Source organism: Gorilla gorilla, chromosome X (genome assembly GCF_029281585.2).
Source record: "Gorilla gorilla gorilla isolate KB3781 chromosome X, NHGRI_mGorGor1-v2.1_pri, whole genome shotgun sequence".
NCBI classification, from domain to species: Eukaryota; Metazoa; Chordata; class Mammalia; order Primates; family Hominidae; genus Gorilla; species Gorilla gorilla.
Window position 1 is genome coordinate 114,386,414 of NC_073247.2, and position 15,959 is coordinate 114,402,372.

The 15,959-nt window shown below is 37.1% G+C and overlaps 3 protein-coding genes across 9 annotated transcripts in view; all 3 read left to right on the forward strand.

Moving 5' to 3' along the window:
- Positions 1–810: 810 nt before the first annotated feature.
- On the forward strand, positions 811–2,872 carry ARMCX5 (armadillo repeat containing X-linked 5). The gene has a single exon (XM_019019324.3). It carries the CDS (start codon positions 857–859, stop codon positions 2,531–2,533), a length of 1,677 nt encoding a protein of 558 aa, XP_018874869.2. The 5' UTR covers positions 811–856; the 3' UTR covers positions 2,534–2,872.
- A 1,354-nt stretch (positions 2,873–4,226) lies between these two features.
- Positions 4,227–15,959, forward strand: part of GPRASP1 (G protein-coupled receptor associated sorting protein 1) — a 58,610-nt gene continuing 46,877 nt past the window's right edge. For 5 of the 7 annotated variants that reach the window (XM_063703201.1, XM_004064547.5, XM_055376665.2 and 2 more), the window contains exon 1: positions 4,227–4,361. The gene's annotated coding sequence lies outside the window, so the exon portion shown is untranslated. The remainder of the gene's footprint in view (positions 4,362–15,959) is intronic. The other 2 variants (XM_055376667.2, XM_055376666.1) reach the window with 2 other exon arrangements.
- Positions 4,234–15,959, forward strand: part of GPRASP2 (G protein-coupled receptor associated sorting protein 2) — a 117,000-nt gene continuing 105,274 nt past the window's right edge. Inside the window, exon 1 of the mRNA XM_055376668.2 lies at positions 4,234–4,361. The gene's annotated coding sequence lies outside the window, so the exon portion shown is untranslated. The remainder of the gene's footprint in view (positions 4,362–15,959) is intronic.

Sequence of the window (15,959 nt, forward strand, 5' to 3'; positions counted from 1 at the left end):
TGGTGGGCAATAGGAAGGAGGAGGAGGAGTAGCCCTGAAACAAAGCAGTGGGGGAGAGGGAACTAGGAGGAGGGAAACACTAGACAAAATCTGGAAAGGCAAGAATAGGGGCAAGGGACCAAGGTCTGTCACCAGGAGATCAGTTTCCACATTCTCCTGTTTGTTTATTTGTCCATAGGTCTGCCTGTAGATCTGCTGTAGGGCTTGTCACCATTGGAAGCAAGGTAAGGAGGAGAAAGTCACTCCAGATCAGTGCAGGTTGGTATGAGTGTGGGGATTGCCTGGGTAGACCTGTAGGATGGAGTAGTGGAGAGCTGCTTGGCTCCAGCAGGGGTCAAGAACCACTAAAGGGATTCCTCAGCTTCTCATCCAGTTTTCCTACTCCTTATGCTCCTGTTTGGTGACTGGAAAGAAGGCTGATGGCGCTTGGAAGTGTAGGGAGTGGGTGAAATGAAGGGAGAGAGAGTTTGCTAATTATCTACCTCTCTCACCTAGCACTGAATCTCCATATTCTCCTGTCTCCCTGTGCTGATCAGCATGAGGAGAAAAAAGTTGGAAGAGACTCAAAGCCCCATTTCCTTCCTCCACCCCTAGGTCCTACTTCAGTGGCAGATCTGGTGGCCTTGGAGTGGCTGAAGACCACCACCCTCCACAGGGCTGGGCCCATGCACAGCCATCCTTCCCTACCTTGAGTGAGCTTCCTCTGCATGTTTTCTATGTCACTGGCAGAGCCTGTAGTTGGAAAGGGGACAGAGTGACTACTGGACTTTGTGTGAAAACACCAACCGGGACAAAACTTCAGTCAAGGCTGAGACGGGTGGGGGTATATAACTTGTCCTTACGTTAAACTTGGAACATGGTTGACTCTGGGACAGAAGCAAGGGCTAGAGGAAAGGCTGAGTCTGGCCTGCAAGATGGAATCAGTGGTCCTGCCGCTGCTAGAGTGAATGGTAAAACCCAGGCCAAGGCAGTGGCTGAGGCAGAACTGAAAACAGAATCAGTGACCCAGGCCAAAGCTGGTGATGGAGCAATGACCAGGACACATACAGTGACCTACAGGGAGGCTATGGCTGTGACAAGGGAAGTGATCAAGGTGGAAGATACAACTAAGACTAGAGTCATGGTTGAGACTAAGACAAAACCCCTGGCAGAACGCAGTATAGTGCCACAAACCAAGTCAAAGGCCATGCCTGTGTCTAGGGTCAGTACTGTAACCAAGTCTGAAGTCAAGGTTGTTGCTGTCATTGAGGCAAATATTAGGTCCTATGCCAAGTCACATGATAAGGCCAGTACTGGGTCCAGACCTGACAGAAGGGAAGAGGCCAGCATTGGGATGAAATCCAGTGATGAGGATGAAGAAAATATATGCTCCTGGTTCTGGACTGGAGAAGAGCCTAGTGTAGGGTCCTGGTTCTGGCCTGAAGAAGAGACCTCTCTTCAAGTTTATAAGCCCCTACCTAAGATCCAGGAAAAGCCCAAGCCCACACACAAACCCACACTTACTATAAAACAAAAGGTAATAGCATGGTCAAGGGCCAGGTATATTGTCCTAGTTCCAGTTGAGGGAGGGGAGCAATCCTTGCCTCCAGAAGGAAACTGGACCCTGGTTGAGACCTTGATTGAAACTCCTCTGGGGATTCGACCTTTGACCAAGATCCCACCTTATCATGGGCCTTATTACCAGACCTTAGCTGAGATCAAAAAACAGATTAGGCAAAGGGAAAAGTATGGGCCTAATCCGAAGGCCTGCCACTGCAAATCACGTGGCTTTAGTTTAGAGCCTAAAGAGTTTGATAAACTTGTTGCCCTCCTTAAGTTAACTAAGGATCCTTTCATTCATGAAATAGCTACAATGATAATGGGCATCAGTCCTGCTTATCCATTTACTCAAGATATAATTCATGATGTAGGTATTACTGTTATGATTGAAAACTTGGTCAATGATCCCAATGTTAAAGAACACCCTGGAGCTTTAAGTATGGTGGATGACAGCTCTGAGTCTTCCGAAGAACCAAAATCAGGGGAGTCATATATACATCAAGTTTGTAAAGGCATAATCTCTTGCCCCTTGAACTCCCCTGTGCAGTTGGCTGGACTGAAATTACTAGGGCACTTGAGTATAAAATTTGAAGATCACTATGTGATTACCAGTTATATTCCAGATTTCCTCACCTTGTTAAACAAGGGAAGTGTCAAAACCAAGTTTTATGTTTTAAAAGTGTTTTCGTGTTTGTCTAAAAATCACGCCAATACAAGAGAATTGATCAGTGCCAAAGTACTGTCATCATTGGTTGCACCCTTTAACAAGAATGAGTCAAAGGCCAATATTCTTAATATTATTGAAATATTTGAGAATATAAATTTTCAGTTCAAAACAAAGGCAAAGCTATTTACCAAGGAAAAGTTCACTAAATCTGAGCTTATTTCAATATTCCAGGAAGCAAAACAGTTTGGTCAGAAACTCCAAGACTTAGCAGAGCACAGTGATCCCGAAGTGAGAGATAAAGTCATACGATTAATACTAAAACTCTGAATACCCCTCTGTTCTCATAAAGCCTCAAACAGTTTTTTGGAGTTGCAATATGAAACCAATGCATATTGTAATTATAAATTCAATACTTATGTTTTCCATGTTGATTGAGGGAGGCAATTTTATGGATACCAATTAATCTTGAGATCCTGAACATGTGCTGATTTTTATTGTGCTATATAGTATAAATTGAGATATTTTTGGTATTTCTGCAACGTGACCTGATAATGAATCTATTCATCCTGAGTAAGCTATACTTCTGTGCTTTATATTGATATGTGTATTCTTTTGAGATTTTATTTACATGTTGTTAATAAAGTTGCATGCTAAAACTGGTGAAAATATTGTCCTAGTTCTTCAGTTGAAATCTAGTCTGGGGGGATAAAGCACAGAGAGCATAAAGATGGTGAAGAACACTGCCTGTGTGTCTGGGGCACAAACAAAACAAGTTCACATTGACAGATTATTTAGTTTCGACATACTTAAAAAGTAGAATCACTCTATGCAAGAAGACAGGACTGTGCTATTAGCTGTCTGTAGGCTCCTACTGATAGGGCTTCAAATGAGGAATGAAGCCCTATCTGGGCAGCTCTGGGGAAGGGAGTAAGGAGGAAGGGAATACAGATACTTTCATTGTAGTCTCAGTTCCAGAACTTGTGCTCAGCTTTTCACATAAAATGTCTCATCAGGATGCCTTGAAGCTTTTTAACCCCAAGAGGATTCCTGGTTCTCACCCCTATTCAGTAAGCCATGGACAGCTGCACAGGAAGTGTGGTTCTGAAGGGACCCAGCCCCACTGTGCCTTCAACAGCTCCCTCCCTATCCAGGGGTATCAGATTTACTGCTTCATCTGCGATTCTCTCCCCCTGAAGTCCTGGGCCTCAGAGGAGAGTCTTTCTGGGGATTACCTACTGAAACTGCTTCATAGATAATCTCGTCTGTCTCATCTGGTGACTGTTTACTCCTTACCTTTGTTTTCTGCCCAATGTTTGGACTTGGTGATTTGTACCACAGTTGGTAGCAGCCCTTTGTTTGTGCTGATTCTTTTTGGTCAGAGCTCAGCTCTATGTATGGCATAACCACAGGATACCAAATTCCTTTAGAAGTGCGTAGTTAGGAAGAAATTAATTCCCATAAAACCCACTGTTCTGTCTATTCGCATAGTTTATAGAGCTGAAGCCATGTTGTCTATACTAAGCTTGTCCTGTTTATTCTTAACAAAAGCTAGGTTCTCTGCAAGGATTTGTGGAATAGAATGACAATGTATAGTTTAGGATTTGGGGGTCACCTCTGCCTCTCCTACCCCCTGCCTCTTTTACTGTTAATTTACTGCCCAGAATTGGGAAATATAAATATTAGGATCAGTATACAAATGGTCTTTCTGTTGACCTTCCTCTCCTAACTTTTTATGCATTTAGGGGAAGGTCTAAAGTGGAAAATCTCAATATGGTGTAATGGATCCCTACTTTTAATAGCTATCTGTAGTTTAATTTCTACTAGGATCGGTTGTGAGTCTATTGTGGTACATCTAAAAGTTTAAATGAAGCACAGTTAGCTACACTTGTGCATTAAGGGAAACAAGCAAGATAGTTTTTTTGCAATGTGAAACTTCAATTTAGATGATTTTTGAAGTTCTTTATAACATTTTTTAATCCACAGAACTCCTGTAGCCTGTAATACCAGCTGTGGGTACTACTCTCAGTGTTGGAGATCATCAAAATACAATTGGACCAGACCCTTTGGAAATAATTCTGTGTCTCAAATGCCCTGTGGAGCACACACTTAATCAGTTGATGGCTATGGAATTTTCCAACATCAGCTAAAGAGAAGGGTGAGTGTGGGGTGTGTACGTATTTGTGTCAAAGCACAAAGTTGATGGTCTCTCCTTGGATGGGAATTGTGGGATGCGAAGTCATCTCCTAGATTGTTCATGAGGTATCATCTGTTGATGGACACTTAGGTTGTTTCCATCTTTTGGCTCTTATGAATATTGCTGCAGTGAACATTGGAGTACAAGTATCTGTTTGAGTCCCTGATTTAAATTCTTTTGGGTATATACCTAGACGTGGAATTGCTGGGTTGTATGATTTGTTTAGCTTTTTGAGGAATTACCAGCTGTTTTCCACAGTGCCTGTACCATTTTACATTCCCGTCAGCGATATGCAAGGGTTCCAATTTATCCACATTCTTGGTGACACTTGTTATTTTCCATTATTATTTAAATAGCCATCTTAGGAGGTGTGAAGTAGTATATCACTGTGGTTTTAATTTGCATTTCCCAAAAGTCTTATGATGTTGAGCATCTTTTCATGTGCTTATTGGCCATTTGTGTATATTTTTTAGAGAATGTATGTTTAAGTTATTTGCTCATTTTTAATTGTGTTTTTGGTTATTGTTGCATTGTAGGAGGTTTAAAATATATATATTCTGGATACATGCCCCTTATTAGCTATGTGATTTGCAAATATTTTCTCCTGTTCTGTAGGTTTTTTCACTTTTGATGATGTCATTTGATGTGCAAAAGCTTTTAATTTTAATGAAGCCCAATTTATCTATTTTTTTCTTTTGTTGCTGGTGCTTTTGGTGTCATATCTAATAATTCATCACCAAATTCAAGGTCACAAAGATACCCGTATGTTTTCTTCTAAAAGTTGTATAGTTTTAAACATCAGAGTAATTAGTGTTTCTATCACCTCAAACATTTATCATTTCTTTGTTTTGGGAACATTCAAAATCTTTTCTTGCTATTTGAAAATATACAATTATTTATTGTTAACTGTAGTCACCCTACATTGCTATATAGATCATTAGAACTTATTCCTCCTATCTTGCTGTAATTTTGTATCTGTTAACCAACCTTTCCCACCCCATTCCTTTCCCTATATTCTCTTAACTTTTAATTGAAAAAAAAAACACAATAACTTTTGCACCATCCTAATAGTAACCACTATTCTACACTCTACTTCTATGAGATGAGCTTTTTTAGCTTCCACATGTGAATGATAATATGTGGTATTTATCTTTCTGTGCCTGGCTTATTTCATATAATGTCCTCCAGGTTCATCCATGTTTCCACCAATGACAGGATTTCTTTCATTGTTATGGCTGAATAGTGGTCTGTTGTGTATATATACCACATTTTTTTATCCTTGTATCTGTTTATGGGTACTTATATTGATTCCATATCAAACATGAGAGTGCAGATATCTCTTTGATATACTGATATCCTTTCTTTTTGATACATACTCAGCAGTAAGATTGCTGGATCATATGGTAGTTCTATTTTTAGTTTATTGAGAAATCTCCATGCTGTTTTTCATAATGGCTGTACTAATTTACATTCCCACCTACAATGTATAAGAGTTCCATTTTCTCTGCATCCATACCAGCATTTGTTATTTTTTTTGTCTTTTTGACAATAGCCATTCTAACTGGGGTGTGATGATATCTCACTGTGGTTTTGATTTGCATTTCCCTGATGATTAGTGATGTTGAGTGTTTTTTCATATAATTTTTGGCCACTTGTATGTCTTCTTTTGAGAAATGCCTATTCAGATCATTTGCCAATTTTTAAATTGAATTATTTGTGTTTTTGTTGTTTAGTTGTTTGAGCTCCTTGTGTAGTCGTGTTCTATACAATGTTTCAGTCAATGATGGACTGCATGTATGACAGTGGTCCCATAAGAATATAATACCAAATTTTTGCTGTACCTTTTATATGATTAGATACATGAATACTTACCACTGTCTTACAATTGCCTGCATTATTCAATACAATAACATTCTATACAGGTGTGTAGCCTAGGAGCAGTAGGCTATACTATGCAGCCTAGGTATGTAGTAGGCTATACCATCTAGGTATTTGTAAGTAGTACTTTTCTTCTTCTAAGTAGAAGAGCTTTTTTGCCCTTCTTCTTTTAGAAGATCTTAAGAAAATCTGAATCTATAATAGTCTTACAATGGTGAAAATGCCTAAGGACACATTTCTCAGAATGTATCCACATGGTTAAGCAATACATGATTATATATTCTGGATATTAGTCCCTTGTCAGATGAATAGTTTGCAAATATTTTCTCCCATTCTGTAGATTATCTCTTCACTCTCTGATTGTTTCTTTTGCTGTGCAGAAGCTTTTTAGTTTGATATAATCCTGTTTGTCTATTTTTGCGATTTTGCCTGTGCTTTTGAGGTCTTATCCATAAAATCATTGCCCAGACCAATGTATTTCTCCTATGTTTTCTTTTTCTTGTAGTTTCATAGTTACATTTAGGTCTATAATCCATTTTGAGTTGTGCTAGGAAACCTGGATATCCATATACAGATGAATGAAACTAGACCTCTGTATCTCATCAAGTACTACAGAATTTTGATTACAGTAGTTTTGTAGTACATTTTGAAATCAGGAAGTGTATGTGCTCCAACTTTGTTCTTCTGCTTCAAGATTGTTTTTGTTATTCTGAGTCCCTTTCCATTCCATGTCAATTTTAGAGTCAGCTTTTCCACTTATACAAAAAAGTCTTTGGAATTTTCACATTGAAATTTTGCTTGGGGGTATTGTCCTCTTTATAATATTTAGTTTCCAATCTATAAAGACATAATGCCCTTCCATTTATTTTGGTCTTTAACTTCTTTTAGCAATAGTTTATAGTTTTAGGTATGTAAGTTGTTCACCTCCTTAGTTAAATTTATTCCTGGGTATTTCATTCTTTTATATGCTATTGTAAATGGAATTATTTTCTTTCTTTTTCATATTGTTCATTGCTGGTATATAGAAACGTAACTGATATGTGTTGATTCTGTCACTTGCAACTTTGCTGAATTTATTCACTCTAGTAGTTTTTTTGTGGATTCTTTTGAAATTTCTATCTATAGGGTCATGTCATCCATGATAGAAATACTTTTATCTTCTTTTTTCTTATATGGTTACCATGTATTTCTTTTTCTGGTCTAATTGCTCTGGCTGTAACTTGAATAACAGTGCAGAAAACGGGCATGCTTGTCTTGTTGCTGATCTTCCCAGTGAAAGCTTTCAGTCTTTTACTATTGAATATGACATTAGCTGTGGGATTTTCATAAATGTCTTTTATCATGGTGAGGAAGTTCCTTTCTGTGCCTAACTTTATGAGTGTTTTTTTAAAGGATATCAGGTTTTATCAAATATCTTTTTTGTATCAACAGAGATGATCATGTGCAGATTTTTTTGTTCTGTTCAACTGGTATATTACATCGTTTGACTCTCTTATGTTGACCACCCTTGCATTTCTAGGATAAATCCCACTTGGTCATGGTATATAATCTTTTTAATATGCTGTTGGATTTGTTGTGCTGGGATTTTGTTGATAATTTTTGCATCTGTATTCATAAGGAATATTGGTACGTAATGTTTCCTTGTGATGTCTTCATCTGGTTTTGGTATCAGAGTAATGCTGGCTCCGTAGAATTAGTTAGAAGATATTCCCCCTTCTACTTTTTAGAAGAGCTTGAGAAGGACTGTTGTTGACTCTTCTTTATGTTTGTTGGAATTGTCTAGTGAAACCGTCTGGTCCTGGAATTCTCTTTTTGGGGAAGTTTTTGATTACTGGTCTAATTTCCTCACTCTTTATGGGTCAGTTGAGATTTTCTATTCAGTTCAGTGTCTTTTCTATTCAGATTTGGAGTCCGTTTATATAATTTACGTATGTTTTTAAGAATTTGTTGATTTCATCTAAGTTATCTAATTTGTTGGTGTATAAATGTTCATTGTGTACTTTTAATCTTTTAAAATTTCTGTGTGGCTGGTAATAATGTTCCCCCTTTCTGGTTTTAGATATTTGTGTCTTCTTTTTTTGTCTCTAGCTAAAAGATTGTCAATTTTCTTTATCTTTTCGAAGAACCAACTTTTGGTTTCATTGGTTCTCTCTGCTGTTTTTCCGTTCTCTATTTTGTTTATTTCTACTCGAATCTTTATTATTTCCTTCCTTCAGTTAGCTATGGGTTTCGTTTGCTCTTCTTTTTCTTGTTCCTCAAGGTGTAAAGTTAGGTAATTGATTTGAGATCTTTCTTATTTTTTAATGTAGGTGTTGATAGTATAAACTTCTCTCTGACCACTGCTTTTGCTGCATCCCATAAGTTTAGTTATGCTGTTTTTGTTTTTATTCATTTCTGAGTATTTTCTGATTTTCCTTGTGATTTCTTCTTTGACCCATTGGTTATTTAAGAGTGTGTTGTTTAATCTCCATATATATGTGAATTTTTTATTTTTCTTTCTGGCGTTGATTCCTAGCTTCATCCATTGTCAATGAAGATAATTTCACATGATATTAGTCTTACAAAGATCATTGAGACTTATTTTAGAAGAATGTGTTTTTGCTATTGTTTGGTGCAGAGTTCTATATATGTCTGTTAAGTCTAGTTAATGTATACCACTGTTCAAGTCCTGTATCTCTTTATTGATCTCAAGTCTAGATGCTCTGTTCATTATTAAGTATGGGGTTTGAAGTTTCCTACTATTATTATAAAACTGTATTTTTTCTCTTCAGTTCTGTCAGTGTTTGCTTCTTCTTAGGGACTTTCGCTTTCCTACTTATTTAATTCTCCTGTATTTTAACCCCACTATTTTTATAGGTTTCCCCATATCTGCATGGAGCATATAATCATTTTTCCCTTGGGAGGAAAAAAATCCTTTTCCTAACACTAAACTCACACTTTTCCAGCTATCTTTCTCTCCACCCTTTCAGAATAATCAAGTTTTCCGCATTTGTTGTTTCTGCTTTCTTATTTCCTACTCAGTCCTCACACAATTGCAATCTAGTTTTTTTCTCCACTACTCAACTAAAACTCTGCCTCAGTGTCACCAAAGCCTCCATATTCCCTAAAGAAAAGCAATTTAAATTTTTTAAAATTTTATTTATACGTGCTGTTATGGAATAATAATTTTTTTCCCCCACTTTTGATGTATCCTTACATGTAGTGGGATCTTTATTAGAATAACATCTCTGGCTTTTCTGTGTCCCCACCCTTACTCACTCTTACCCTTCTCTCTTCCCTTTCTTGTTCCACAGAGGGCTGTGTCCTTCTTTGTGGTGTCTTGGGTCGTAGGCATTTTTTTGTTTTAGTGGACACTAGAAATCTCCTTACAAAGGGATTATATCATCTTATGCTTCCTCAGTATATCAGAGCCCCTCATTCCTCACACACTCACCAGCAGTACTATCTGCATATTTAAACATATCTACCAATCTGATAATGAAAATGGTATCTCTTTCTTTTATGTTTTTACTAATACTGAAGACAATAAATAAGCTATCTAAACTCACAGAAAAGAATCAAATTGGAAATACAAATTAAGATCAAATACAGATACAAATACAAATCAATTTGTAAGCAGGAAAATGCTTATTAGAAAGATTTTGGAGGCTGAAGAATTGTCTGAAGAGAAAAGCATTTTTTCTTTGCCTGAACTTAATATTCAAAATTCCTGATATGCAAATAGAAGTCATCTCACAGCACTAACAAACTTGAGTTTACTATTATGAGACCTTTTATTCTTTTAGCTGTTTCAAATATGTTGAGACACTTCAGATAATTATAAGTTATTGATAATTAGCATGATAATAAATGATTATTCAAAACTATATTAGATGATATAATTTAACACTAAGATTACTAAGCTCTTCTTGAAGGAAGTTTCTATTCAAAATGCATAAAAGATTAAATCATCTTGGTGGTGGTAAGAACAGTTTAGACAATCATCTTTGTGCTATGTAAAATAAAATCCGACAGTTTATTTTCTAAAATATACTTAACACATTTTTGTTAATGTTCATTCACAACTAATGGTGTCTTCTTTTTTTTTTTTTTTTTTTTTTTAGATGGAGCCTTGCTCTGTCGCCCAGGCTGGAATGCAGTGGTGCGATCTTGGCTCACTGCAACCTCTGCCTCCTGGGTTCAAGCGATTTTCCTGCCTCAGCCTCCAGAGTGGCTGGGACTACAGGCGCATGCCACCACGCCCGGCTAATTTTTGTATTTTTCATAGAGATAGGGGCTCACCATGTTGGTCAGGCTGGTCTTGAACTCCTGACCTTCTGATCCACCCACCTCAGCCTCCCAAAGTGCTGGGATTAGAGGCAAGAGCCACCACGCCTGGCAGTGTCTTCTTATTACTGACCTAGTTGAATACCCGAAGTTGTGGGAACAGGCTCTGTAAAGTATGAAATTCCATTTTCTTAGCTGAGAATTTTTTTTCTCTCTAAGGTGATATTTACAGGATTTTCAAACATGTCTAGATCTCCTTGATGTTAATGTTTTTTGGGGAATTGATTTATTTACCAGAGAAGAAAGTTAGGCACACTGAAATATATGATCCAAAATGAAAAGTGAGAAAATGGTTGTATGTGCAAACATATGATCTGATCTATGTTAGAACTCCATTCTGTGCTACAGCAAATCCCATGATCTGATTGCACTAAAGTGACCCTAAGCAGTATATATGTTTAATTAAGAATTCTATGTCAGTATTGTTTGTCCTCCAGTGGGGATTTATTTCATTGAGATAACATAATTGAAGTAATTTTATGCTCTTCAAAGCACCTTAGATAATAAACCCTAGCCCAGAGCTGAAGATTTATCCCTCAGTGAGACAATGACCAAGTACACAAAAAGCTTGTGCTTCTAGAGCAGGGCTCTCTATAACCTTTCAATTCCTTAAACAGATAATAATTTATTTTGAGTCAAAAGTTTTGGTTAAACAGAAACTTAAGTGAATATCACCCCTTGGTGTGTAAATCCCAAGTGGATAAGAAGCAAGAGAAAATGGCTCAAAGGTTTTGCCTTTTTGAGACTCCTGTTAATGTGCTTTTTCTAGTATACTAAAAATAATGGTATTTAATATTTAAATAACTAGCAATCAATAAAAAGACCAATAACACAATTAAAAACTAGGCAAAGGACTTTAATAGACATATATCCAAAGAAGATATACGAACGGCCAACAAGCACATGAAAAGATGCTCAACATTATTGGTCTTTAAAGAAATGCAAATTAAAACCATAGCTACACCACTGCACACTAGTATGTCTATAATTTTTTAATGGAACCTAAATATTGGCAAGGATGTGGAGAAATTGGAACTCTTATACATTGCTTGTGGGAATATAAAATGGTACAGCCACTGTGGAAAATAATTTGATAGTTTTTCTAGTGTATCACTTTCATTCACTTCTTGTTTCTCTTTTTTTTTGTATTTTTTTCCATTTTTTTTCTTAGTGGTTACTCTGGGTATTACAATTAATATCTTAACTATACAACATCCAAGTTTAAATTAATACCAACTTAGTTTCAATGATGTAGAAAATTCTGCTCCTTTATACTTCCATCTCCCTCTTTATGTTGTTATTGTCACAAATTCAATCTTTATATACTGTGTGTCTAGTAACAGATTTATAATTATAGTTTTATGCATTTGGCTTTTAAAACATATAGGGAAAAAAACGGAAGTCAAACACCAAAAATGCAATAATACTGGCTTTTTGAAAAACTGACTTTATATTTTATAGTAGTTTTAGGTTTACAGAAAAATTGGGCAGAAAGTACATACAGAGAGCTCCCATATATTACTTTTCTCCCATATCCCTCCTCTGCCACCCGGTGTCCACAGGTTCCCATATTATTAGCATCTTGTATTAGTATGGTACTTTTTTTTTACAATCGATAAATGAATACTGATACATTATTATTAACTAAAGTCCCTAGTGTACTTTAAGGTCTACCCATAAGTTGTACATTTCATTTTTTTAGACATTATAGTAAAATACACATGACATGAAATTTGCCATTTTAACCACTTTTAACTGTCCAATTTGGTGGTGTTAAGTGCATTCACATTGCTGTGCAACTATCACCACTATTGATCTCCAGAACTTTTGCATCATTCCACATTAAAATTATACATATTAAAAAATAACTCCTTGTTATTCCCTCCCATCAGCCCCTGGGAAGCACTATCCTACTTTCTTTCTCTGCTAAGTCTTTCATGCATTTTGAGTTAATTTTTGTATATTGAGTAAGGTGAGGTCCAACTTTTTTTTTATTATCATTATTATTTTTGCATATGGTTATCCAGTTGTCCCAGCACCATTTTTTGAAAACACTGTTCTTCTAGTTCAACCATTGTGGAAGTCAGTGTGGCGATTCCTCAGGGATCTAGAACTAGAAATACCATTTGACCCAGCCATCTCATTACTGGGTATATACCCAAATGACTATAAATCATGCTGCTATAAAGACACATGCACACGTATGTTTATTGCGGCATTATTCACGATAGCAAAGACTTGGAACCAACCCAAATGTCCAACAATGATAGACTGGATTAAGAAAATGTGGCACATATACACCATGGAATACTATGCAGCCATAAAAAATGATGAGTTCATGTCCTTTGTAGGGACATGGATGAAATTGGAAATCATCATTCTCAGTAAACTATGGCAAGAACAAAAAACCAAACACCGCATATTCTCACTCATAGGTGGGAATTGAACAATGAGATCACATGGACACAGGAAGGGGAATATCACACTCTGGGGACTGTTGTGGGGTTGGGGGAGGGGGGAGGGATAGCATTGGGAGATATACCTAATGCTAGATGACGAGTTAGTGGGTGCAGCGCACCAGCATGGCACATGTATACATATGTAACTAACCTGCACAATGTGCACATGTACCCTAAAACTTAAAGTATAATAAAAAAAAAAAAAAAAGAAAACACTGTTCTTCTCCTACTAAATAGTCTTGGTACCTTTGTCAAAAATCATTTGAAAATATTCTTGAGGGTTTATTTCTGGACTCTCTATTCTATTCCATTGGTTTATATGTCTGTCTTTATTCAAGTACCATACTATTTAGATTACTTTAGTTATATATAGTAAGTTTTGAAATCAGGAGGCATTAGTCCTCTGACTTTGTTCTTCTTTTCCAAGGCTGTTTTATCTATTCGTTGTCCCTTGAGATTCCATATGAATTTTAGGATAGTTTTTTCTATTTGTGCAAAACACGTCATTGGGATTCTAATAGGAATTACACGGAAGCTTATAGATTGCTTTGGATTGTATCGAAAACAGCATTAAGTCTTCTGATTGATTAAATAGGATATCTTTTCAGGTTTTCAGTGTGTAAGTCTTTGGCTTCCTTAGTTAAGCATATTTCTAGTATTTTATCTTTTTGATTCTATTGTAAATGAAATAGTTTTTTGGCCGGGCGCAGTGGCTCAGCCTGTAATCCCAGCACTTTGGGAGGCCGAGGCGGGCGGATCATGAGGTCAGGAGATTGAGACCATTCTAGCTAACACGGTGAAACTCTGTCTCTACTAAAAATACAAAAAATTAGCCAGGCATGGTGGTGGGCACCTGTAGTCCCAGCTACTTGGGAGGCTGAGGCAGGAGAATGGCATGAACCCAGGAGATGGAGCTTGCAGTGAGCCAAGATCACGCCACTGTACTCCAGCCTGGGTGACAAAGAAAGACTCCGTCTCAAAAAAAAAAAAAAAAGAAATAGTTTTTTTTTTAATTTCCCTGTCAGATTGTACCATTGTTAGTATACAAAATACACCACATTTTTGTTGATTTTGTATCCTGCACTTTTGCTGAAATTGTTTATTAGCTTTAACCATTTCTGGGGAAAATCTTTTGGGTTTTCTATATTTATAATCATGCCATCTGTAAATACAGATACTTTTATTTTTTTCCATTCCAACTTATATACCTTTTATTTCTTTCTTTTTTTAAATTTTATTATTATACTTTAAGTTTTAGGGTACATGAGCACAATGTGCAGGTTTGTTACATATGTATACATGTGCCATGTCGGTGTGCTGCACCCATTAACTCATCATTTAGCATTAGGTATATCTCCTAATGCTATCCCTCCCCCGACCCCACCCCACAACAGTCCCCAGAGTGTGATGTTCCCCTTCCTGTGTCCATGTATTCTCATTGTTCAATTCCCACCTATGAGTGAGAACATGTGGTGTTTGGTTTTTTGTCCTTGCGATAGTTTGCTGAGAATGTATTTATTTCTTTTTTTTTTTTTTGGACTAATTGCTTTGGCTAGAACTTTAAATACTATGTTGAATAGAAGTGGGAAAATGGACTTCTTGTCTTGTTGCTGATATTATGGGAAAAGCTTTCAGTCTTTCACCATTGAATATGTTGTTAGCTGTGGGCTTTTCATGTATGTCCTTTGTTTTGTTGAGGAGTTGAGGAGGTTTCCTTTTATTCCTAGGTTGTTGAGTGTTATTTTTTTCATGAAGGATTGTTGAATTTTTCTAAAATGCTATTTCTACATGAATTGAGATGATGATGTGTTTTTTTCTCTTAATTCTGTTAATAGGGTATAGTATATTGTTTGATTTTTGTATGTTGAACCATCCTTACATTCCAGGCATAAGTCCCTCTTGGTCCTTGATATGGTTTGGCTCTGTGTCCTCACCCAAATCTCATCTTGAATTGTAATCTCCACGTGTGGAGGAAGGGACCTGTAATCCTCACCTGTTGAGGAAGGGAAGGGATTGGATTATGGGGGTGGTTTCCCCCATGTGGTTCTCATAATAGTGGGTGAATTCTCACAAGATCTAATGGTTTTATAAATGATAGTTTTTCCTGCATGCTTTCTCTCACCTGCTGCCATGTAAGATTTGCCTGCCTCTCCTACTGCCATGATTGAAAGTTTCCTGAGGCCTCCCCAAGCATGCAGAACTGGGAGTCAATTAAACCTTTTTCCTTTATAAATTACCCAGTCTCAGGTAGTATATTTATAGCAGTGTGTGAATGGACTAATACAGTAAATTGGTACCATAGAGAGTGGGGCAGTGCTATAAAGATACTTGAAAATGCAGAGGCAACTTTGGAACTGACTAATGGGCATAGGTTGGAACAGTTTGGAGGGCTCAGAAGACAACAGAAAGATGTAGGAAAGTTTGGAACTTCCTAGAGACCTGTTGAATGGTTTTGACCAAAATGCTGATACTGATATGGACAATGAAGTCCAGGCTGAAGTGGTCTCAGATGGAGATGAGAAAATTCTTGGGAGCCGGAGCAAAGATCGATCTTGCTATGCTTTAGCAAAGAGACTGGCAGCATTTTGCCCTTGCCCTAGAGATCTGTAGAACTTTGAACTTTAGAGACGTGATCTGAAATTGGAATTTATGTTTAAAAGGGAAGTAGAGCATAAAAGTTTGGAAAATTTGCAGCCTGATGATGCAATAGAAAAGAAAAACCCATTTTCTCGGAAGAAATTCAAGCTGGCTGAGGGAATTTGCATAAGTAACGAGGAGCCAAATGGTAATCACCAAAACAATTTGGAAAATATCTCCAGGGTATGTAAGAGATCTTGGTATCAGCCCCTCCCATCACAGGCCTGGAGGCCTAGGAGGGAAAAATGGGCTGGGCTCA

Bases quoted from the DNA above. Each gene is read 5' to 3' on its own strand.
- ARMCX5 (XM_019019324.3), top strand. From the start codon at position 857: ATGGTTGACTCTGGGACAGAAGCAAGGGCTAGAGGAAAGGCTGAGTCT.